Genomic DNA, 26,312 nt, shown 5'->3' on the forward strand with positions numbered 1-26,312 from the left:
AACTCCCTAATGTTCCAAAAGTAATAAAATAACCCTTAAAACTATCAAACTATTGCATTTTGGCAATTTCGTTAGTCAAAACCGTTAGTTTGAACGGAAACTGCAAAACGACGTCGTTTTGTTTTAGGTAAGTTACTACAATGCGTCCCCAAGAGGTAGTTCAATCAGCTGGAACCACACTTAATGAAGTGGAGGTTACTAATTCGAATCCTTCTCTTTTCTCTTGTGCGGACATGTCAAAAAAAAAAAAAAAAGTTACTACAATGCTCTTTTATGAAAAATATAAAGTTACTACAATGCTCTTGAAAAATATAAAGTTACTACAATGCTCTTTTATGAAAAATATATATATATATATATATATATATATAAGCCCCCCAAACTACTTAGCGTTTTAATTTTAGCCACTTAATGTTCAGAAAGTGATAAAATAGCCTCCAACAAAACGATGTTGTTTTGCAGTTTCTGTCCAAACTAACAGTTTTGACTAACGAAGTGATCAAAATGCAATAGTATGGTAGTTTGGAGGGCTATTTTATCACTTTTGAAATATTAGTGGACTAAATCAAGAGAAAAAAAGGGCTGATAATTTGAAGGGTTTTTTTATATTTTTCTCAAAAAAAAAAAAAAAAAAAATGAACAACAATGAAAATCCCAAATCTCCCACCCCTCTCTCTCTCTCTCTCTCAATTTCTCCTACCCCTTCCCACCCACATCCGGCCGCCGCCACCATCCACCGCCGACCACACTATCCAGTGGCTACGCCGCCGGCCACCACGAAGCAGAAGCAGCGCCAACCCGAACCAGTTTCTCTCTCTCTCTCCCAATTCCCAAACTGCCGACCACCACGAAGCAGCAGCGCCGGCCACCATTTGAGGTAGGCTGAATGAGTATAGGTTTTGTTGGAGCTGAAATCTTGATGGGTTTTCTTGTTGGTGGTTTTTTGTTTGATTTCGAAAATGGGTAAGAATTTTTGGGTATATTTTGTTTTTCATTGGAAGATCTTGGTAAGATTTTCGTCACTTTCTTAGTTTCTTTGTCATGGTATTGTTGTCATATCAATGTTACGAGTTTTGGCCATTTGGGTTTTGTGGGGGTTAGATAGTAGGTGGGTGGGGGGTGACCTCCAAAATTTTTGAAAGGAAAATAAAGTAATGCCTAGGCCTATCACCTGCTTGTATAAAAAACTGTGTGGATGAGAGGGTTAAGTGAATGAAATCAAACGCGATAATTGGAGCAAACGCAAAATGAGTAATTCTCAGAAATTGAACACTGGGAAGATCTTCACATGGCAGGTCGGCCTGGTGACCTGAATGCAGTGCAGTCTATTTTAGATTGTTAATGCCTTCTTAGATTTTCTGAAGTTTTCTGATTATGTTCATTCTTGCAGATACAATGACAAAGTTTTCATTTTTTCTGACCATTCTAGAGCTTATCTATAAGCATGCAGAAACATGTAGTGTTTGGGGGGAAAACATTGCTATGGTCTATGGAGTTTGTATCTTCCGAAAGCTATTTGATTGTGCTTCAAGTCCATGATCATGACTCAGGAGATTCCCAACCAAGTTCAAAATGGAGAGGCAAAGAGAAGGAAGAAAAGTTTTCTATCAACATTCAATTCTCTATCAAAAGATAGTATTTTTGTCCTTCCTAGTAATAGGTTATAGATTAATTTCAATAATTTGTATCTATCTTGTCATGCAATAGAATTTCTCTGTATATTTTGTAAATAAATTGAACATGTTCGACTAAATATTTTTTTTCCCTCTTTCAAAAGCTTTCCTTTTTCATCTCATGGACAAAGATTATATTTTGAGTCACTTGAATTACACTTCCTTAAATAAGAAGTGAAACTTTTTTTACTGATAAGGCTCTATGGACAAATAAATCACATTCATTTGTCAATGACTCAATGCTTTTGTGCAATGGATATCAATCGGTGGAATCCGGATGCAAAAAAGTTAAAAATTGCTATACCCACAAGACATTGCCAAAAAAAGGCACTACATCGTGTTGCAGAAAATTGTCTTCTCCTTTGCTATTGCTTTGGGTTGCCTCCCCAATAACCAAGGTGTGTCAATCCTCCCATCTTTTCTACCTCCGGATTGTATCCAGTTTTAACCAAGAGTATCTCCAATTGTTCATTTCTCTTGAGATGCATTAACCCCACCTTCAAAATGTTAGGAAATTAATCTTATTTCTCAAGACCCGTGAGATGCGAAAAAAATAAGAAGAATGCAGAATAACAAAAATAAGCAATCACACACAACACAAAGATTTAAGTGGTTCAGTTTAACAAGCCTACATCCACTGGCGGAGACGACCCAGAGAAATTCACTATCAAAAGATGAGTACAAGAGAGTAACAGGGTGAAAAAACCACTCAAACCCAAAGCCCCAAATACACCCAATTCTCACTTTGCCTAAAGGAGAATAATAACATAAGGGGAAAAGAAAACACTCTCTTTCTTGCTCTCACTTTTTCTCTCTATTTGTTTTTTCTCTATACGTTTGTGTGCTCTAGACACCCCTTTATATAGGACATAAAAGTTGGCTAAGCAAGGCTCCTCCAATTCCAAATTGTAGAAGGACTTCAAGTCCAAGTCATGCTCTAAAGAGAAAACCAATTCCAAGAGTAACTAGGAATACAAAACATGAGCCAAAAGGATCCTCCTTTAATGATGCTGGGTCCCACCACCTTTATGGTGAAAGTCACAAAACGCCAACACAAAACAATCCATTTGCATCTCGTTCATATTTTCATTTAACGGTCTTTCAAGTGAATGGAATCAAACACCTGCACATATAGCTCCTGAAACAAAAAAGCAAAAAAAAAAAAAAAAAAAAAGAAGTAAACACACTGTTTTAAAATAGTCAGGCTGGTTAACCAGGTTGGGTTAACCAGCCTGCTTTCTTTTCATTTGAAAATGCCGAAAGGGGAGAGAGGAGATATATTTTTTTTAATTTTAAAATGCCCCAAACAAGTTGGGATTAGAGTGCGAGTGGGATTATAAAAAGGTCTGAGCTCCTGCAACTTAGGCACTCGACAATATCCTTCAAAAGTTTATTCTCTTCTTCATCTTCAACATTTCGTCCCCATCCAGAAAATGGAGACAGATCCAAAACCAAGGAATTTGGCTGAAGCAAATGAGTTTGTCTCAGTGCAAAACCCAATATCCCGAAGGCGAAAACCAGGTTATCTTCTTAGGGCACTACTTGATGAGCATTACCCGCCTGGTTTTCTCAGAAAGGTGAGATAAAGCTTCCAATATTTCAACCACATCAGTTGATCATGTCCTTATAACTACAACCAAAATAACACATTTTTTTGCTTTCTCAAGCTGGTTTTCTATGAAATTATATGTCAGGTTTCGTCGAGTATATATAACTTTATTTGCATGCATAAGACGATATAGCAGGTGGTGGCAGAGACAATAGCGACCTATCTTTTGGTGTTTGTGACGTGTGGTTCAGCTGCTCTTAGCGCAGCTGATGAAAACAGAGTCTCAAAACTGGGAGCCTCCGTTGCCGGAGGGCTTATTGTGACTGTGATGATCTATGCAGTAGGACACATCTCCGGCGCCCACATGAACCCGGCCGTCACTCTAGCTTTTGCAGCTGTCAGACATTTTCCATGGAAGCAGGTACGTAACGTGAGCTTCTCAAATCCCCCATGGTCGAAACTCGAAAGTAGGCCCCTGGAGGCTTCCTTTTTTGGCATTACATACTGTTCTCTTAAGTTCCAACTTCCATCATGGACAATGTGATGTCAAAATTGTTATTTATATATTTTTTAAAAAAAAAAATCATTTTCATTTAGTTTTACAAATGAAAATTTACTTGTCTCTAGTTACTATTTATATTCCTTATCAGTTATCATGTTCCTTTTATATATAGGCAAGACGCGGAAGCTCTTTTGACTTGGCTACGGGCCCATGCAAGGCGGGCTGGCTGTCAAAATTGTTATTTCCTATAATTTTTTTCCTTTTCATTTAGTTTTACAATTATTTGTTTTTTGTTTTTTGTTTTTTATTTTTTTGAAAGTAGTTTTATAAAATTGTTATTTGTCTATTTATCATATATAGTATGTATAGATAATATTTATGTTACACAGAACACTACAAAAGTTTCTTAGTCATTTCCCCTCAAATTGTCACATGAAAATAGTAATATTGTCCGTGGACTCCGTTGGTTTTTGCTCCAAACATTACCTCCCATTTAAAAATTCAGGACTTCCAGACAATTTTATCACATAATTTACAAAGGAATAAAAGAAGCATCTTCTTTGGCCTTAAATGTTAAACATAATTCAAAGAAGCATAAGTATTACATGTAATATTGAAGTATTACATGGAAAATGAACCAATTGAATATATATATATATATATGATAACGTACAGAAGTACCGAAGGAATGAAAGAAGCATTTTGTTGCAGGTCCCAGTTTATGCAGCAGCTCAACTGGGTGGGGCTATTTCTGCTGCATTTACGCTGCGTGTAATATTGCACCCAATAAAGGATCTCGGCACTACATCACCAACAGGAACAGAAATTAAAGCTCTAGTCACGGAGATGGTGGTGACATTTACTATGATGTTCACCGCTTCAGCTGTTGCAACGGATACTAAAGCTGTAAAATTTTATTCACATTCCAAATTTTACAAACCTTTTCAAAATGGTAAATTTACTCATTAGATTATGTCTCCCTTTCCCCAGGTAGGAGAGCTTGCGGGTCTTGCAGTTGGTTCTGCAGTATGCATCACATCCATCTTTGCCGGGTAGGTAAAATTAATTCTTAATTATTTACCTTGCCCATGAAAACTATTCCTTACAAATCTAAATAATGAATGCTAAGAGCATTTTCAATAGAGAAGCCATATTTTTATATAAAATGACTTATCAAAACTCACTTTTATTTAGTTTAGCTAAGCCATTTTTAAATGTCTCTACATCCGATTAGCTATATTTCTATCTATTCTATTAAAATATTATTAAAAGTAAAAAAAGTTTTGAGAAAAAGAGAACACGTGAGAGAAAAAATAGTTAAAATTTTGGAAAAAAGAAAACATGCAGAAAAAAAGAAAGAAAAGATTTGGAAAAAAGAGAAAACAGGTGAGAAACAATAAAAAATAAAATAGCTCCCTTGAAAAATGCTGCTACATTTAGCTTTTTCAATCAAATATTTATTTTATATTTTTTTTGGCTAATCCAATGTAGGAACTTTTTTAAACATTTGAAGACCTATTTCAAATAAAAGTAACATTTGGCTCTTCTATTGAAAATGCTTTAACAAGTTGTCGAGTCATGGCCAGACCAATATCAGGGGGATCTATGAACCCAGCGAGGACAATAGGTCCAGCACTTGCAAGCGCATCCTATAAGGGGATTTGGGTGTATTTCGTCGGCCCAGTGACTGGAACGCTTCTAGGGGCATGGGCTTACAAACTGATTCGGGTGCGGGATGAATTAGTTCACTCAACATCAATATCCACTAAGGTGCCGGATGAATTAGTTCACCCAATATCCACTGAGGAGCAGCGAAGAGAGGTGATTATATATCCTGAGAATTCTGTGTGAAGGGATGGTTGTGCCCATGATGGGGAAATTGTGACAAGCTTCCCGGAATCTGGAATTCCCACAAGTCTTACAAGGCATATGTCCAACATCTTGTATATGCTTTTGTGGTTAGCTTTCTATATATATTAGTAATGTGACACCCACCACCTGTGTAATAGTTATGATAATAAAAAACCAGACAATAAGTCTGTCGTTTACAAACTTACAACAGTGACACACGAGGGCACCACTAGCAAATCCAAAAAAATTTGAAGTCTGGTCTTTGCCTCTCACGAAAAGAGTGAAACTCTTTCCTCCCTACTGTTGGGCAATGCCCTTATACGGAATAATATTAAGCGAGGCAACATCAATGCAGATTGAAGGAACACGTAAATGTATGCCAAAGGCATGATTAATACACATCAATTTAATCTTATATTTAACTACTCTATATAATAATACACATCAATATGTTAGAAAACTAAATACGTAAGTGATATGTGCAAGGCCATACAAACCAAATAGATACGATCACCTTAAACAAAGTGCATCATAAAGTAGCTTTTTCACACACCATAAAACTCCCTGGGTTAATTGTAATACTCTTGGTGCAATTATCAGTTTTGTAAATCCCCACAAGTCGATCGGCCAATTCAAACATGTTGTTTCTAAGGCTGCACATAGCATTAAACATAAAACAAAGAACAGCGTAAGAAACTATATCAGTAACTAGCAATAACTCCAGCGGCATCTAGCCTACCTTATGATTATAAACTGTGCGTCCTTTGTCCGGTCCTTTACATAGTGCCCCACAATAGAAACATTTTTGAAGTCTGCGCACCATATCAACCAAAGTAAGCCAATGCAGACCCGTAGAAAAAGAAAAAGATATAGATAAAACAATTTTAAAAAAAATGAAAGTACGCTAAAGGATTCAACAAAAATACCCAGCGCAGCATCAATTTCATCCATGACATAAAGTGGGGTTGGCTTGTAGTGATGAAGTGCGAAAACAAGAGCTAACGAACTCAGAGTCTGAAAGCGGTAAAAGGAACAACAATATATTACTCAACTGAATAAGATTCAGAGATTTCATATGTTAGTCATTCAGGGAGATCAGACGCCTAAATAAATTGAGGTTAAGTCAACAATGTTCAAATATAACCTTTTCGCCACCCGATAAATTGGCAATATTCTTCCAGCTCTTCTTTGGTGGCCTTACACTGAAAACAACACCTTCAGAGAAAGGATCCAAAGAGTCCACAAGCTCAAGTTCGGCGTCACCCCCAAGTGTGATCATCTGTAGCAAGTTCAGTAAAGAGGAAAGACTAAAATTATTACTAGCGCATATATGTTACAAGATGAAAAGGAAATGAGGATGACACAAGCAGCATCAATATGGGGAAAAAAAGGGCCAATCAAGTGTAATTATTCAATGAGAGAACACAATTCAGCGCCTAAATACAAATGGCATCTGCGATTCAAACTGTTTTATGCATATTCAAATCATTTTCATATGAAGAACAAATAGTCAAAAAGAAAGACCATAAAGTTTATAATCCAGTAAAAATTTGAGAGAGGTGATCTATTCACCAACCTGATACATCTCCTTTAGCTTCAAAGATATTGCATTGAAGCCTGCCATGAACTCATCCAACCTGCTATCACACCAGATGCAGTTGAGTAAAAACTGACAAAACTGCAGAGGATTGTAAAGAACACAAATCGGAAATAGAACTAAGGAAGGAAATGCATGCCTCTTCTTCCTCCATTCATCATACTGCTTCTTTATGTTATCACGCTGTTGAGTGACATTGTTTAGCTCTTCAACTCGTTCATTGTATAACGACACCTTTCTCCGATACCTATTGGTTATATTATGTATATTTAGCAGTGGTATGTTGAACAGTCAACTCAAGTTAGATAATGTGTTTAAGGACAACAGAGAAATTCATACTCTGAGATAGAATCAAGATTTGGATTCATCTCTTTCATTTGGGTTTCCAGCAATGCTACCATTTCAAGGGCACTCTTTAGATCACAAGCCTGATTAAGAGCTCCATCTGTCAAGTTAGCCTGAAGCTTTTCAGGGTCCACCGAATCCTTTTGAATTCTGCAACCGGTATACACTGTCAAGCATGCTTCAAAATCATTAAGACACCGTAGATCCAAAGAGTTGTTCATAAAAAGACATACTGTTCCATGTGCTTTATAAAAGCATTTTTCAAGTCATCAAGCTTTTTCCTGAAGCCCTTCCCCTTCAATTCCAATTCCTTGTATGCCTTCTTCATATCCTGTAATTTGTAGTCAGCATCAACCTGTGCCATTACAGAGAAATCATAAACAAGTTATCAGAAAGCATGACAAAAACAACTAACAAGAAACAAAAAAGATATATTAATTTGGCATAGTACCTCTGACGCACGCAATTCATTGACAGTCTTTTTAACTTTGTCGTAATCGGACTTTGCTTTATCTAACGCATCTTTATGTTGGTCCATCAACTATACAAGAGGATAAAAATCATATATCAGCAAAAGAACTTATTATTGTATTTTATTAAAAATAAACAAAAATAAATAATAAACCTCCTGCGTCTTTTTATAATTTTCTTGAACTGCAAATGCTTTCTGCTCAATTTCCTTGAAAACACTTCTTAATTTTTCCTTCTCTTCAACCAGTCTTTCTTTCTCCTTCTTTGAATCCTCAATTCCCTTAGTTAACTTCTTCAACATTTTTTGGCCAGTCTCTATTTGGACTTTGTGACGATTGACCTCTGTGCTACTTTTATCAATATCCTAACAGTTGAGTAGCATAAATTAGTACATACTCCATGAGAGTAACTTGAATGCTTCATAATGTTTTACATACTCACAGATTGAATCTTATTGACCTTTGACTTCTGTGCTTTCAATCTTTCTCCACCAGCATTTTCTATATTATTCTGAAGCTCCAAAGCCTAAAGCGGAGAAAAGTACACATAAGTCAAACAAACTGAGATATCAAAATAAGTGCAATATTATTATTCGTGGTAGACATGCTATATTCAAATGCAGAGAAAACCAAAAAAAAGAAAAGCAACTTAGGAGGAAAACCAGACATAAGCCACCAACTGCAACTAGCATAAATTTTGTTGTGCAGGTAAATATGAAGATCGAGCTGCAACATGCAAGGAAAACAAAAGTTAATAAAGTTTGTAACCCACCTTGTCCTTCAGCTGCTTAGACCCTTTTATAAGTTTATCAATCTCCTTTTCTTCTTTAGAAATTATTTTCCTGAGTTCCTCCAACCTATCAAGCTCATCCTTCCCTGGCCGTGATGCAGCCTCCAGCGAATCAAGTTGTTTCTCAAGATAACTATGTTGTGCATTCAAACTGTCAATCTGTTCAAAAGAATTTCCTAATGCATCAAATTCCCTTTGTGCATATCAGTTAAAAGGTACCTTGAAAATTCCCAACTGGGAGTTACCTCTTTCTGGCTTTTAGCTAAATCCATCTCCAAGGATGCAACTCCTTTTTCAGCCGCCTGGTAACGCCTCACCGCCTCAGCAATTCTTTGGCGGATGCTATTTAGTTTTTCTACCATTGCAAACAGTTCCTTCTCAGCATTTGCAACAGCTTCTCCCGAAACACTGGCAGCTCGAATGGATGTCCCCATTTTACCACCACGAGGCTTACTTCCCCCACCACTCATTGTACCAGATTTTTCAAAAAGTGCACCATCAAGTGTTACCACACGTCGAAATTCATTGTTTCCATTGTATGCAATACGCGTGGCCTGAAAATTGCAAAAAACAGAAGCTATTTAAATATTTGCTAAGCTGAAATTAATATTAAGGGGAGAATAGACCATATAAACTCCCAAGGTTTGCTTGTGTCTAGAACAGGCTATTACACATTTCCTAAGCTGAAATGAATATTAAGGGGAGAATAGCCAATATAAACTCCCAAGGTTTACTTGTGTCTAGAACAGACTATTACACACAATAAGAAGGGAACCTAAAAAAAAAAAACAAGGAACTTGAGCATTTATCCTCATCAAATCATCACAGAAAATAAAGAATTAAATGCTAATCCCATTTAGTTTAGACAGAATTAAATTTCTGATTCAAAGTGTGCCAGGGCTAAGATGACTAGTGCCTAAAAAACCATTCTTTATCTAACAGAATATGCTTGCTTGCATGGCGACAGATTTTACTTAAGATTCTATCAACAGTAAACAGCTAAAATTTTCTTCTCGTCTGACTTGACTTCCAGTTGATAAGAATCCATCAAAAACCAAATTGTGCAAAATATTTTATAAACTTGCACTTACAAAGGGAGGGAAACTGAAAAGTTCCAAACTATAGTTTCGCTATTCCATGGCAACTAATATAGATAAACCAAGATTTCTACGAGCCACAAAATCAGCTTATCAGCCACAAATGCCAAACCATCAAAACACCAGCATGTTTTTACATAGAACTTATGAACATATAACACTGCATTCTTTTTCACTTTGAAATCAGAAGAATACTCCTAAGAGTTACAAAGAAACTGGAAATTACCTGGTCAAGATCCTTAGCGACAACAGTGTTTCCCAATGCCGCAAAAAAAGCAAGTTTCATTCTTTCATCCTGAACTTTAATTAAATCAAAAAGACGAGGAACTCCCTCTGGAGTGCTTACACTCTCCTTCAACTTGTGTAAAAGAGCAACTTGCTTCTCCTGCAACAGGAAATTAAAATTTAATAAATAAATCCATGGTGTTTTGAATCTTCATACGGTACTCTTCAGATGATAGTGTATATTGTGTACGAAGGAAAAAGTATCAAACAGCCTACGATTAACAATTAAGTGCCCACCAAATCTGAACCATCCTTTACTAAAATGATGACTCCACAATTCTAAAAGTGTTATGCTATTAAAATTTCAAAACCACTGTGGCTGATGTAAAGTTATAGTAGCACATTTGCAGATTTTTTTTTTGTTTGATAAGCGCACATCTCCAGAATGTTAAGAACAACATTTTGCAACATGAACCTATAGTGAGTAAATCGAATAGATCTCACAATATGTAAAGATTTTCTTTAGTTTGCAGAATGTCACTTTTTACCATCTCAAACAAGCTGGTAGATTTAATTGAATAGGAACAATCTATATTTTGGTAATTCTAAACTGAAGTGATTATAAACTGGACAAATCAAAATCATGCACACAGCTTTGTCCAAGCTTCAATCCAAGAGCTCCAAAGATTCCTGTCATCAAGTTCTGATATTTTTCAGTCATGTGTCCTAGGATCCAGCTGGACCAATCTAGCACCCAACTTCTAAGTAAACAAGGTCTTTCAAGTTCTAAAAATATTAAGGTAACTTTTTGGACAGTATAACTTCCTGAATATTATATAATATGAAATTGAAAGTTACCAATATCATGAAAGTTGCAACACCAAGATTCTCCCTCCGGAGTAGCTCAACACAGCTTTGGGCTGCACTGGTTGTTTCCACTACGATATAATCAAGTCCAGCACATGCCGTTGATATAGCAACATCGTATTTTGCTGCAAATAGAAAAACCACAAGTGAATGCCAAGACAAAAAATGATAAAGAACATTTATGAATTTGCTAACACTATAATACAGGGCAAAGAAAATATTGATCTTGTTGATGCATTAAACGTCAAGCACACCAAGAGTTGGAAACAAAACGGTGGAAAAGTAATAAACCAACCGTTCTTGTCCTACTTATGCGTAACAGTGGTTCATATAACAAGATCAATTGGAAAGAAGAAAGAGGAAGCCAAAATTAAATTTAACTACACATCAATTGATTGAGATTCACACTGAAATTCAAAGACTTAAAAATATTATTGTGTGGTTCAGAAAGATGGAAAAGAAGAAAGAGAGCTATATATGAATCACAACCAGAAGATTACCATCAATTGCCCCAAGATCACCCATTCGGCCATATATTCCCTCAATTTGGTTGGACTCCTTAGCCTGCAAGATTGCTTTGAGAACTGATCCCTGACTCTTCTCGGAATCCATAATAGACTTAAGTTCTGCAACCTTCTGCCTTGCAGCTTGTTCAATAGGAATCAGTGCATCTTGTTCGATAATGCATTCCTGCAAAAGGCTCAAGTGCTATCATCGTGTACCCTAATAGTAAAACAACAAGTGAGAGAACATGAATTCAAGTAATTATCATGAAAACACAAACTTGTTCCACTATGCGAGCTTCCGATGCCTCGCGCTTGTTCTTTTCTATATCAGTTTGTATACTTGCAATGCTTGCAGTTGTTTTTTTTATTTTCCCCAATATAACGCCCATCTGCTTTTGAGCATCTTCAAATGCTGCACGACCAGCTTCATGCTGAAATAGTCAACCATCACTTTCAGCAAACCATATGGCAATCTCCACTAATTAAAAGACTATAAGTTCCCATGAGTTGTAAACAGTACAACACTACAGTATGAATATTGCTTTCTAGCGATCTCTGAAGACTGGTTAAACTCCAATATTCAATTAAGGACGCTGGTCTTCTAGAATTCAAATGACAACCATCATCAGACTCAGGTTAAGAAATTCAAAGCCACTCATCTCTCAATCCATAGTACCAAATTTTCTTCTGGCAAAAGAGGTGGTTACCAACATAGAAACTTTGTAATGTCAACTATAGCTAATTTAGAGAGGGGGGTTTCCAATGGTAGGAGGTTCTCAACTCCTTTCTGTGAACCAATTGAATCAGAGAAGACAAGGAGAGGAAAATTTTAAAAAAGTTCTGTAAGGTTCTGCATTTCCGCAACAAAATGCATAGGACTTTATTTCAATTTATATATAAAAAAAATTAAATAACTACAATGCCACTGTAAATGCGAGTACCTACTAAACTTTCTTTAGGCTCCATTTGTTCAGCACGAAACTATACTGGAAAATGATATAATAGTAAAAATGGATAAATTTTACTAAAATCATTCGAATACTGCTACTGATCTCAGGTAAAATAATATAGACCAAGAAAAACACTTCTAACAAAGTTCCTATAGAAAATATGCTCTGGGTATACACAATTAGATATCATAGAAATTTTTACCAATGAAATGGTAGCCATGATGAAATTAACCAAGATTACAAGCATTAAGATGCATATTATAAATTTTTCCTACTTATATTGTGAGAAAAGGATTATAATGGAACACATGAAATGGTACCAACCTCACCTTCTCACTCAAAAGCTTGCTTTCAGTACATGCAACTTCAAGTTTTCCTTTATGTTCAATCAGTTGCTTTTCCCAAGGTTCTAATTCAGCACGAACTTTTGCAAGCTCAGCACGGTATCTCTCAGTTTCAACTGCATAACCAATCAAAGGTAAGTAACACTTTGAATAATTAGATGCGAATGATGTATTGTAATGATTTGAAATTTGGCGTTGATTATGTCAAGGGGGATTAACTCTTCAACAAAATAGTAACCCACCCCCCACCACCCAGAACAGAATGTGGAATAATACGTTTACCAGGAGCAAAAAGCAGAGTACAAAATAACACCAACTTGAGATGTGTTGAAGTTGTTAAGGGAAGAACCTTGCGTATGGTCAGGCATGAAAAATAATAATAATAATCCAAAATCCTTATAATACTAAAGTTCCTACTCCCATCTGAAAGTGAAACTGAGATTTCCAATAAAATTGTAAAGGTAAATAAACTTCCAAATCCAAGTAAAATACAGATAAAGAATTTTTGGGGAAAAAAAATAAAAAAAACAGTTGTACCTTGCATACTAATTTACACCATATGAATCATATACTTCATAATGCAAGCTCCAAATATCAGAACTCCATGCTATGCTATTCTATTCAGGTATCCTCTTGATATTATGCTACTTAACCAGTGGATTGCCATTTAATAATCAAATAACCAAAGTGTTATTTCTACTATGGGGGATGGCTTATAGAAGAAAAAAAATTGTATACAAACCCAAAGAAATTGCCAAACAACATAAAGAGTCCAAGTTTTCAAATAGGGAGGTAGCTTAACAAAAAAAAAAAAAAAAAAAACCCTTCATAGAAAGATGAAACAAAACAAAATAGTATAGAATGACGTGAAACATACATAAAAAGTTATGATAATATTTAAGGCCACCACATATAATTGTTTGAAGTGTGATAAGAAAATACAACTACACAACATATTCTATTTTACGTAATTGAAAAGAGCAAACCACCTTTAGAATTATCTTTAATTTCCTCTAAGACTTTCTCCTCATCCAGTAAGAACTTTTGCAGTTTTGGAATATTTTCCTCAAGTTTTGGAATCAGGGCTGTGGAGTCTACGCACTCCTTTTCTAACTCAATGATCTTTGAGGAATCCTGAAATAGAAAGCGAAAAGGTGAAAAAAATGCGTGGTTGGTTCAATGAGACAATGTCTTCCATACCTTTTCAAGTTTATCTTCAAGTTTCTTGATCTTTTGCTTCATGTGCTTCAAATCTTCCCGATATTTGACATCCTGCCTTTCAAACTCCTTAAACTCTTCCTTACAACTTCTCAGTTGATTATCCAGTTCCTAACCATACAACACAAAAGCTTAGTAATGGATCATTCAAATAAAATAAAAAAGTGAAATCAGTATGATAACATTCAATGCAGACGTGTCATTTCAAATAATGACTAGCAAACGGCCGGAAAATTGATATACTGATATATTCTCCTCATTGAGACAATCGTATACCAATGATATTAAAAGGTTCTGATAGGCATTTGTTTATGAAAAATATCAGATCAGACCAATGCTCTGCTAACCTCTTGTCTCTTCATATACTTGTTATGCACAGTTTCAAGCTCCTTCAATGTTTTATTACTTTCTTGTATCTTCTCCCTAATATAAGATGTCAAAATCTTCATCAGATATAATTTTTTTGTTTCAACTAAGAACATGCAAGTTCAGTAGATGTCATAAGCGTCTACCTTTCAGTCTTCAAATTTTCTTCTAAACTAGAAACATTCTCCTGTAGTTCAACCATTTTTGTATTGGTATCTTCATGAGCCATATTTGTGGCTTTCTCTTGCCACTTCAAAAGCGATAGCTCTTTCAGCATGTATGCTTCTGCTTCATTCTTCACATCCTGTTGCACAAAATATGTGAGCAGATACATTAAACATGAGATGTAGTGATATGCAATAACATCTACATACCTCCAAGCTATCTCTTTCTTTCTCTGCTAACTTAACCATTTGCACCACCCCAGACCTGCTCTCATCAAGAGATTCTAGCCTATGAAATGAATGAGAAGAATATTAACAGGTGTTAAAAGATACGACAAAATACTACTCAGGTAAGGAATATTAGTATTCATTTCAATTAAATGGACCAGAGAAGTAGACAATATATTTGAAAGTGAGCAGAAAGCAGTGAAGCTGTATTGCAAGGAAAGGAAGTTTTTGGCAAATAATAGTAAAGGAAATTAGTTAAATAAAATTAATAACTGAACACCAGTTTGATAACAGCAGCATCATCTGAGAGGACATATTCTCGCATCTGAATGAAGAACGCTTTGCATCATGCTATCACACACTTAGCTCTTTCAATTAATACATTATAAAGACAGGCTCTCCTATAAACCACCCATGTACAAGTTATACCTCCCATTCTCAAAATTCCAATTTTTTTTTTTTTTTTTTTTTTCTCTTGCTAAGTAGCTTACAATTTGTCAGCTAACCAACACGAATTGCACCTTGTAGTCAGGACTAACACAAGTAGTACATGTAACGAATTATTAAAAATAGGAAGTCAATGTAGCAAGCAGTTATAAAAGGGTAAACTTTCAACTAAGTTAACAAGCAGAAGATGTACTCACTGCTTATATGATTCTTCAATTTTTTCAACATATTTGTTAGTTCCAATTATGTCTTCAAGATATTCAAGAAAACCTTCATCATGGGGTCCTTGAGCTTTTGGCTTCATCAGTGAAATCTGCTCAACTTCACCCTGGCAACACCCAACAAGAAAGTTATAGAAGACGCGGAAACAAACTTCTAATTCAAACTGGAACTACTGCATAACAACAACTGAACCTGAAGAATCAGAAAACGGTTATTGTCCAGGTCAACTCCTTTCCCTTTCAGTTTCTTGGTAACTTCAGTAAAATTACTTGAACGGTCATTAATGAAATATTTAGAAGAGTTATCCCGAAAGGCAACTCGGGTAATCACAAAATCACTCCCTGGAACAGCTTCATATGTTCCATCATCCTGTAATCATTAAAAATAGCTTAAGAAATTATGAAAGTAAAATTTCTTAAACTTTTCCATTCGATTACCAATCAAGGAAAATTTTAAAATTAAAAAAAAAATAAAATAAAATAAAATAAAATAAAGCAAATATATTGCTCAGGACTGAAAACACCAAATGGGTTAGTTAAATTTTACTTTCCATTCTTCTTATCAGCATTTCTGGGCCACCAATCAAAAGAAAAGGCAAAATAGTTATTGGCAACATAACCCATGTAAGTGTAAATTTACCTACCAGATCAACGATCTCCTGGAAGTGTACAGAAACACCAGCACTGTCCAAATTTTGGTGATTAGTGGAATTGTGGATGAGCTCCGACACTTTATTAAGTCGCATCTGCACATTTAAGCCAAGACAATTAGACACAGTGAACACAAACACAAAAGATAACGCGAATGTAGTGTCTCTCGTAGCTCTAAAGTACATTTGTTGCATTTAGAGCCAAACTCAGCAAAAACATCTTCCAACTCGATACCCAAACAAGTCGCATACAGAGAAAGAAGGTGAAGAATGTAAACTCCAATATACCTGCTTGGCTCGCTTCCCGAACACAAACAGCATCGCATCTATCACATTGCTTTTCCCACTCCCATTCGGTCCAACCACTGCTGAAAAGCTCTGATACCCCAAACAAATTTAAAAAAAATTAAAAATTAAAATCAAATCAAATCAAATCAAATAAGGTAAAGCGAACGAGCGCGCGCGAGAGAGAGAGAGAGTTTCCTTCCTTTCTACCACGCATACAAAATTCCAAACACATTCTAGCGCAATTGCTCAGCTCAGTTGAATTTTTCAAAATTTCTACCATTCAAAAGAAGCTAGCTCGCAAAATGTAAGGTTATTACACCCAATTTTACTCAAATTTTCAACCGTCTTCTCGGCATCCAAACAGAACCCCTAGTTTCTACTACACAAGCTTAAAATTAAACCTGTTGAAAGCAGTAGGAGGATAAGAGCGAAGACGAACTCTAACCTTGTGGAAGGGACCGACGCGTTGCTCGCCGGCGTAGGACTTGAAGTTCCTCATGACCATCTCTTTGATGAACAGCCTCGGGACTCCGGATCTCCTCTCCACCGAACCCGAACCGTCCGCCATCAACTCGTCCTGCGTTTCCATCCCCATTTTTGCTCTTTCAAAACGCCTCGGGTTTCCGGTTCCACGAGAAATGGAATTCGGATGCTCCGAAATAAGATTAAACGAAAATCCCCTTGATTTTTATGGTTTCTTTTCTACACTGCCAATATCTAAAGATTAAAAAATAAATAAAATAAAATATTTTGATTACGGGAGTGGGGGGTTTTGGCGGGAAATTGAAAGTATTCTGGATTTTGAAAGAAGTGGTGGGCTTGGGCCCAATTCGAATATGCTTGTGTGTGGTCCGTGGTGCATCTAGGGCTCATTTTACTTTACACATGTATGTGATTGAGTTGTGGAGGGAGCTACATCGATCAATTAGACGGGATGAATTAAAATAAGGGGAAACTTCACTTAGGACCCCCAAACTTCCACCCGTTTTGAAATACCCCCCTGAACTTCAAAGTCTCTCAATTTAGTCCCCTGAACTTTCAATTTCTATCAATTTGGACCCTTTTAACATTAAACTACGTCGTTTTGGATGTTTTATACCCATTTTACCCTTCCCCAAAACTACGTCGTTTTGTGTCCTAAAATTACAACACCTACTCAGCCCAAAACGACGTCGTTTTATGCATTAATTTTTTTTATTTTTTATTTTTTAAAAAAGAAAAGCAAAATAAATAAATTTAAAAAAAAAAAAAAAAAGAAATCGGGGGTGGCTGAAGCCACCCCTTGGCCAAAATGGGGTGGCCGGACCACCCCATTTTTGGCCAAGGGGGGGGGTGGCTCGCCACCCCCTGGCCGATCTGGGGGTGGTTCGACCACCCCCATGGCCAAGGGGGTGGTTCGGCCACCCCCATGGCCCAAAAAAGAAAAAAAAGAAAAGGGGATCGGGGTGCTTTGGGGGTGGCCGGACCACCCCCAAGGGGCTGGGGTGGTTTCGGCCACCCCATACCGGCCGTATGGGGTGGCCGAAACCACCCCCAGCCCCTTGGGGGTGGTCCGGCCACCCCCACGATCCCCCCCGCCCCGCGTTTTTTTTTTCGGCCTTTTGGGGGTGGCCGGACCACCCCCATGGCCAAGGGGGTGGTCCGGCCACCCCCAGACCAGCCAGGGGTGGCTGAAGCCACCCCCGATTTCTTTTTCTTTTTTTTCTTTTTTTTTTAAAAAAAAATTATTTTTTTAATTTATTTTATTTATTATTATTTTTTTAATATTAATGACCAAAACGACGTCGTTTTGGGTTGGGTGGTGATGTAGTTCTGAAGCTCAAAACGGTGTAGTAAAAACGACGTAGTTTTGTTTAAGTCCAAAACGGCGTAGTTTTAGTCGAGGGTAAAATGGGTATAAAAAGTTAAAAGGGTCCAAATTGATAGAAATTGAAAGTTCAGGGGACTAAATTGAGAGACTTTGAAGTTCAGGGGGGGTATTTCAAAACGGGTGGAAGTTTGGGGGTCCTAAGTGAAGTTTCCCCTTAAAATAATAAAGATTGATGAAAAGATGACATGATAATAAACGCTTGGAGGATGACTTTTAAGGAGTATTTCCCTCAAATAGTAGTATTTGTATGGCAAGTGGTACTATGATAGTCTAAAACATGTTTTGTTGTTTCTGGATTGTTAATAGTACATTTATTTTCATGTTTCCTGTTGATTATTACTAATAATCTCGTTTTTCATAAATTGAAAGTGTGTTTTACAAACACCAGCATGTGCGTGTCAATTTCAAATTACTCTCTCACATTTTAAATCAAACTTTTAATTTCTTAAGTTTTTCACTTCAACTTTTCCGTCCAAAACCGTCTAGAACTGCATAAGTGGCATTAACCTCGTTAATCTCATGTAAGACGCTTTGCCATGTTAGTTAAATAATAATAATAATAAAGAAATATAAAAATAGTGGCTCACACGACTATTCCAAGCTCCAGATAGCAGTGGTTGTGCGAGCCATCCCATTGCTGAAGGTGGTAGAAAAAACCACCCCTTGGTTGGCGCATAAACCACCCCACCAATGAAGGTCCCCTTGTGAGAGTGGAAGAACTAAGGAGGCTGTACGACCCATCCGATTACTAATTTGTTAATAAATGAAATATTATATTTTTAAATGACGCGGCAAGTTAATGTTACGTAAGTACTTTTAGATGAAATGAAAAACGTTAAAAACTTAAAAATCAGATTTAAAAACCAAATGAATAAATTCAAATTGCGGGATTGCTTAGAAAGTAAATTTATACGAATGTTTGAAACTTATTTTGTTTGATGTGTACGAATGTTTGAAAAAAAGTAAGGAATCAATATTTTGGGTCATCAAGGGTAGATTAGAGCTGTGGATCCAGGGTTAAGGGTTGTTATTGATCAATTGATTCATCAAGGTTCTTGGGCTTCTAGGCTTTACTTAGTTTCCATTGTTGCATTATGAACCGGAATCCAGATTGTCGATTTTTTTAGTGTTTGGGGTTTGTTCTTGTTGGAAACTCATATGGGTTCTTCAAATTCTAGGCTTTACTCAACTCTCACAATATCACTATCACATATGTTATTCATATAACAAAATTCTTGTCTTTTCAGGTGTTTAATATTAATAGCATTTTTTTTTTCCTAAGCAATGTCATTTCGTTTGGCTTTATACATTTTTCTTCTCCTCTCTGTTTGTTGTTAATCGCTTAATCTGAACTCTTTCCAATTAGCCAGAAGTGGAAAATCAATTGGGTATTTGAAAACCATTCCGGGAGTGAACGATTAGGATTACTCACCGACAAATGCCAAACATCATCAGCAAAACAATTTCCAGAAGTTAAGAGGTAGCTAAGGCTGTGTTTGGCAATAGAATGAAAAAAAGGAGTGGAACGATACTGTAGCAGATTTGATTGATATGAGAGAAAAAAGTAATAATATTTTATATAAAAAAGTGAAAAATTTTATGTTATAGTAATTTTTTTATTTAAATAGTAATAAAAAGTGATTGATGTAATATAAAAAGTAAGAATATTTAAATTAATTTTGAAAATAAATTTTTTAAATTTTTAGGTCCAGTCCAATCTAGTCCTTTACCAAACACAGCCTAAACAATTTCCTTTTGCCACGTCTCCAATTGATTTCGATTTGGGTATGAACAAATTTAAAGTTCACATCAACCTCAAATTTAATTCACTACCTCGTGCTCCCATCACTAGCGAAAATGACACCACCGTGTTTGGTTTGGCGTACAAGTGGGCAACCACCCTTCATTATGGGCACATGTAGGGTACCACACACCTTTTGCTTTTCTTTGTTTAAGATATGCCAATCTTGGGTCCCTTGGCATGGACTTTTTAGCCTTTCGCTTTTGGGTAGCGACAGTCGCATAAAATGCTAAAGGCAAGTTGTCCTACTCTACATCACAGTGGCCAAATTTAACTGGAAATGAAAGAAAAAGAATATGCAATTACCACCATCCACAACTTAACGAAAAGGAGTGCAAATATATTACTCAATTAGTGAAACCAGAGATTTCACATACAAAATATATATAGATCGGCCGCTCTCATGTAGGTAAAACCCCTAAGGAGTGACTGGTTGGCAACAGTAAATTTAAATCCTCAACCCAGCATCAGCAAAACAGGCCCATATAATAGTTAGTAGTAGTAATGCAGTAATATTGGGGGAATAGGAATAATATAGGGTAGTCTCTCTATTTCAAGGGCACTTGGGGCCTCCTTCCTTGGTCTTCCAGTTGTTGTAGCAAGGGCACACGGCTTTGTTCCCATAATACCCCGGAGGAACGCACAGGCACTTTTTGCAGCACTTCTGACAGAAGAACATGCATGGCTTGTGGTATTGGGTCTGGCTGCACCTCCTCGAGCATTGCGATGGGCATTCTACGCATTTTCAAAACAACAAAACATAAATCAATAATATAATTTGACCACAGTCAAACATAATCATTTTGTTTTAACCCATAAACAGGAAACGACCTTTGAGCGTTGTGAGTGGGGCCCGATTGGCATTCTAATCGTTTCCTTTTCACCCTAGGTATGGACCCCACAATCAAACTTTTTTGATTAAGGAGAGACTATTAGTCAATGGTCATAGTGAAAGTATTTTAACCATTTACAAGACAAATTTTAAGACCATGATTGGCCAAATGGGAGGGAGGGCAGAGAAAGGAAAGAAAGGACAAGGGGGGAGAGAGGAAGAAAATGACCCACACCCACTTGAGGGCATTTTCATTCACTCTGGATCTCTTCTATGTGCCGTTTTTACGGAATTATGTAAGCAATTTTCAATCCCTCAAAAGGGTTGTGTTGATTTTCCTGTCACTCTAGATTTGTAGGTGCTAAAAGAAAGCAAAATGAGAGTGAAAGAATCACTACTTACGGTTGCTCTTGAGACTCCCTGGTCCATAATTCTGAAATCACATAAAAATCAAGACCAAAATGTAAATGTTCCATTCTCACCCATATAAAAAAATCAAAATAAAATAAACTCAAAAAACTCCCCAACATTTTGTTAATTTGGGGTGAGAGAGAGAGAGAGAGAGCATACGTTGTTGTCATGGTGATGACCTCCATGCCCATGAGATGCCAAAACCTGTAAACAGAACAAAACAAAAAATCAAAAAAAAAAAAAAGTTAATATATTTTATCCCCAGTAGAAAACATTTTTCTTCCTTTCAGTTTTTGGGTAAAAAGCTTGTTTTTTGTTCATAATAGAATATAGAGCGAAGAAGGTAAGACCCACCATGGTTTGAAGCATGGAAATGGCAATGAGGGCCAAGAGCAAGGCAGCAACAAACTTCGCCATGGCCATTGTTACTCCCAAACCCCTCTCTTGTCAAACCTAAAAAGGCACAGGGACAACAGAAGCAGAGAGAAAAAGCTAAGGGGGTGAGGGGTTTGATTTCTCAATACTGTGGTGGGAGAAGGGTATAAATAGAAACATAAGTGCAAGTGGGGTGGCGTATGAAATTCTTAGATGTGCTCATTCATATAGATCACTCTGTGCTCTCGTTTGTTAAGAAATGACACCTGTGCTCGCTAATCTATCACCGGCAGCTGTGCCATTAAGATTGATGCATTATGCCAGGTGTCCCTTGTTGGATGGTACGGCTAAGGTTTTGTGCATTAACCTTTATTGTTGCATAACAAAAAAATTTAATGTGGTTCTGCTTTTTTGGTAAGAGGATCTTTTCCGGACCAAATGTATTGGAAAGTAACTAATTAAATATTTTTCGATTCAAATAAATTCAAGAAAATTCTAATTCTCTGTTTTTTTCTTTTAATTAAGAACATAAATATTGAGTTATATTTCTTAAATCAAATAATTTAGATGGTATTTGTTAAATCTAATTTAAATAATATATTTATATTTAAAATTATTCAAATATCATGTAAAGTTCTATAAATAAAATTTTGTACTCAAATCAAATAAAAAATAAAAAATGTAGGGTATAAAACTTTAAGGTGCAAATATAGGAAAGTTATCTTTGATTTTTTTTTCTTTTAGTCCCGGCTTCTCCCTATTGGGAGGCCAAAAAAGTTAACAGAAGTGTAAACTTTTGCGCTCATCATGTGGCATATTGAACCGCAGCAAGAGTTTATTAGGGCTGCATTTCCACTCTCTTTTCTCCCCTCTCTTCCATCCTTATCTGTAGTGAAAAAGATCCACCCCCCTCTCTGTTATAATTTTGTTCTCTGGTTTGTTTTTGTATGGAAAGTTTGTTACAAAAATAAATAAATAAATAAATACACTTAAGGTGCGAATATAGGCCATAAACTGAACCACATTAATTTCGGTCTTTTTCATCTCCTTACCGTGTGCATTTTTCTTGAAATTGGTACGTTTATTCGTAGATTATAACTTATGAGAACGAAAATATGAAATTTAAACCATCAAATATATATATATATTCGATCAAAGGAGGTAAAAAAAAAACTACATTGTCAAGGAATCTTAATAAAATCCAATAACTCATCATTATAGATTTTTTTACTTATAACTTTGATTGAAGAGTGGGGCTCATCTTGTAGGAAGATATGTAAAGAAGCTGTGAATGGGACTGAAATAATTTTGTCTTTTTTGTTCCGTAATTGTCTCGTTTTTTCAATTTTCATTATTACAAAACAGAGTGTCATCATAGCAACGGTTGCTCATTGACTCGAATTTTTTTTTTTTACGAAAAAAAAAAAAATGTCAAAATCAAATACAATAAATGTGTTTTCATTGCAGGCTGAATAAGAAATGGTCTATTTGTTAACGTATAATTTAATTTGGAAACGGTTTGGGCTTCTAACTCAAAAGGGGGATGATAATATCTTTTTATTTACATTAATTCCGTAATTATTTGTAACACACAAAAAAATTAATAGGGGTAATTACTTATTTATTCTAAAAATAATCATAGAACCATCCAACAATTTAAAGGTTACATGCTTATAAAGAGACAAAAGGATGAATAGATCCAGGCTCAAAAGCATCTTAGCATGCTTAGCGAACAGTGAAACAGTATCTGTAACGGCTGTGTTTGATGCCTAAGCATCATTAGAGTGTGTATGGCAAAGAATTTTGAGTGGAAAAATAGAAAGAAATTGATTGATATTATATTAAGTAGATATGAGTTCAGCAAATATTTATTTTCATTCTTTTTTAACTAGTCTCAACAGTCCACACTATGAAAGAAGAATTTCCCTGTTTGAGCCTACAATTCTGTACCATATGACCCATGTTTCTAGAGTGAAAAGCATGTCTTGATTTTGTCCTTGCGTTAAACATTTGTACCAAAAATAAGGTTTACCTGTTTTCATTGTGTCGGGGATAAAATTTACTTTAGGTCTCATCTAAGCAATCTCATAATTACGATAAACTACAACTACATATAATTTCAAGAAATTATCTCTCAATTACTACCTGAAAATACCACTATCTCTCAATTATTTTCTACTACCTCTCAACCACTAGACCACTAGATGAACATGTAACGACTATATGAAAAACGATTACCTAAAACCCTACAAAAGGGATGTAAGGCATCAAGTAAAGGGATCGGTCGATTCATCTCCAAAAACTCTAGTTCATTTTTATTTTTTCACTCCAAATAATAATACTAACTTAAGTATCGTAGTTTATCCAATCTTTGGACCGATGAATCCTTTAACGTTTTTACTATTTTGCAGACAACACATAGCTGATTAGACCGTATAAAAAACTGCTCTAACACATTGTTAATGCGAGAGTACTTGAATTAATTTTTATCTTTAAAAGCCTCAAAAAAAGGGCCATAAATGCTACTTACCAACATAGCAAAACATGTTTTTGGCTGTGTCGGTGATAATGGGAGGAAGAGCAACAATTAAGGAAGAAGCAGCAGCTGTTAGGTGAACAACTCGTTGGACCGTTGAAATGCAAGAAGTAAATTATGAAAACATGGGCATCTCAGCTTTTAACAAGAACAATAAAAGCAATCCACGGCCAAGCCGCGACGGTAGAGTTAGTCAAGTAGTTGGTTATGAAAAACCCAATAGGTGTATATTACACAATATGTAGAATTAAAAAATAATAACCTATAAACAATCAATCACCAAAATAATCAAAACAATAAATCAATCAGACACAATTAATAATTTTGGTGACGAAGATAAAACTTTTAGAAAACGTTATAAAAGTAAAACTCATCCGGAGCAGCAAAATTCATGAAATCACTATCAAAAAGATGTTAAGAGATTACAGACACTAAGAATACTTACAATCCTATTCAAGACCTTGACTCTATAAGATCAACAAGCATCCAACTTGTTTCTTTGCTCACAATCTTCTTTAACGTGATTCTCCTTTATCGGACTCTTCTGATAGGATTATCAATGAAGCACACAATCAAACTAGCATAATTTTCTAACAGGAACAAATTTGCTCACAATAGATATTCTCTTTAAGCACAGCCTCTCACAAATTCTATGGTAGAATTTCCTACATCTCTCTTTATAACAATATATTTATATTATATGCTAAACCCTAGATCTGGGCCCACATAAAATACACAATTTGAACATAAATTGTACAGGGCGTCCAAATGGGGTAAGTGCCCGTCTGGACGAAAACCTCTAAAAGCGTGGTTCTCGGCAACGTACTGGAAAGCGTGTTCGAACGGCTAGCAACCTGTTCTGATGGCCTTGCGTTGGGGATGAAAATATGTTCTTGAGTTTTCATGCTCGGACAACCAATCTTTTTGTTCGGGCGGCCTTGCATTGGAGATGTGTCTTGGTGCTTTGGAACGTCCGTTTTAATCATCAAATTAGGCAACACAATAACTAATAAGTTATTTTTGTTTTTATTTTTTTGACATATCTGCATAACAGGAGAATAAAAATTTAAATTAATAACCTCCACTTCATAAAATATGATGTCAGCTAATTGAATTATGTCTCAGACACATTATTTGATTTTACTTACAAGAGAGAAGTTGGCGCATTCAAGTAGCGACGGTGGAGTTAGTTAAAGTAGTTGTAGATAACTGGATAGGGGTCCCACTCTGTAAAAGAAGTCAAGATTTTTTTGTTGGGTAACAGTGAAAAACGTAATAAATTATAATATAATCATTTCTTTCGAGGGCAGTAAATTATGTAAAGGAAAAAGCTCTATAAAATTTTTGTTGCTTTGCATGCATGTGCTATTGTCGTCTTCTCTGACACAGCACGTGACCCAAAGCTGCGCCAGTTTGACAAAAATGCGCACCGTGCGCTGTGGCCCATTAATCCTTTCTTCTCCTCTCGTCCAAATCCATTACCACTACTGTTACCAGTGTTATGAATTATGATTTTCAAGATCCAGATTCACCGACATGTTTCCTTTGGGTTAATACATTCAGAATAAACATAATATAATTAATTAATCACAATTCTTTTGTAAAATTTAGAGCAATCATTTGGTTAATCGACTGGTTTGAAGTCACTTTGAACAATGCTATGCATCTTTTCTTCTTTGCCTAGAGGCTCTTTTTATTTAAATTAATTTTTCTCCTTATTTGTTGTTCACAAGTCATTAGTTTATTGTGAACGTCCCGTATTTATACGGTCTAATTAGTGTGTATAAGTTATGCAACCTGTTCTATTTTTCCTTTTATTTGGCCTTATTGTATTTCTGAGGTTTCTGTTTCTTTTCTTATGCAATATTCACCGCCCTTTATTCTCAGCAGTTTCTCATTTGATCATCTTATCTCAACATCTTTTTTTTTTTTTAATATATATATATTTGGCATATTTCGTGATACCCCATCCATATCCAAATAAATCAAATTTTGTCACATCATACACGTCTTTGTTATGGGTACTTTTATTCCTCGATGATCAACACAATTAAACTCGTGCAATTTGAATAGGCAATTGGAAATGATTATAATGCATAAATATAAGTCAAAATTAGGTCTTTAATGTCAAAAAAAAAA

At 35.8% G+C, this 26,312-nt stretch overlaps 3 protein-coding genes across 3 annotated transcripts; 1 reads left to right on the plus strand and 2 right to left on the minus strand.

Annotated features, from left to right (window-relative positions):
- Positions 1-3,106: 3,106 nt before the first annotated feature.
- On the plus strand, positions 3,107-5,618 carry LOC132182171 (aquaporin NIP2-1-like). The gene is made up of 5 exons (XM_059595361.2): positions 3,107-3,250; positions 3,419-3,643; positions 4,436-4,630; positions 4,715-4,776; positions 5,311-5,618. Exons 1-5 carry the CDS (start codon positions 3,107-3,109, stop codon positions 5,573-5,575), a joined length of 891 nt encoding a protein of 296 aa, XP_059451344.2. The 3' UTR covers positions 5,576-5,618.
- Positions 5,619-5,806: 188 nt separating this feature from the next.
- SMC3 (structural maintenance of chromosome 3) lies at positions 5,807-17,034 on the minus strand. The gene is made up of 28 exons (XM_059594401.2): positions 16,794-17,034; positions 16,349-16,438; positions 16,055-16,156; positions 15,604-15,780; positions 15,387-15,517; positions 14,725-14,803; positions 14,497-14,654; positions 14,332-14,407; positions 13,967-14,095; positions 13,756-13,900; positions 12,752-12,882; positions 11,751-11,903; positions 11,467-11,656; positions 10,958-11,091; positions 10,101-10,259; positions 9,023-9,331; positions 8,760-8,936; positions 8,430-8,513; positions 8,143-8,352; positions 7,969-8,058; positions 7,751-7,872; positions 7,512-7,667; positions 7,312-7,419; positions 7,152-7,212; positions 6,720-6,854; positions 6,502-6,589; positions 6,315-6,387; positions 5,807-6,228 (listed from the first exon to the last, which is right to left on the minus strand). Exons 1-28 carry the CDS (start codon positions 16,941-16,943, stop codon positions 6,105-6,107), a joined length of 3,741 nt encoding a protein of 1,246 aa, XP_059450384.2. The 5' UTR covers positions 16,944-17,034; the 3' UTR covers positions 5,807-6,104.
- Positions 17,035-20,338: 3,304 nt separating this feature from the next.
- Positions 20,339-21,783, minus strand: LOC132181513 (gibberellin-regulated protein 4). Its single transcript, XM_059594764.2, has 4 exons — positions 21,617-21,783; positions 21,422-21,466; positions 21,254-21,284; positions 20,339-20,754 (listed from the first exon to the last, which is right to left on the minus strand). Exons 1-4 carry the CDS (start codon positions 21,683-21,685, stop codon positions 20,573-20,575), a joined length of 327 nt encoding a protein of 108 aa, XP_059450747.1. The 5' UTR covers positions 21,686-21,783; the 3' UTR covers positions 20,339-20,572.
- Between the last annotated feature and the right edge of the window lie 4,529 nt (positions 21,784-26,312).

This window comes from Corylus avellana, chromosome 5 (assembly GCF_965113065.1).
Source record: "Corylus avellana chromosome 5, dhCorAvel1.hap1.2, whole genome shotgun sequence".
Taxonomy (NCBI): domain Eukaryota; kingdom Viridiplantae; phylum Streptophyta; class Magnoliopsida; order Fagales; family Betulaceae; genus Corylus; species Corylus avellana.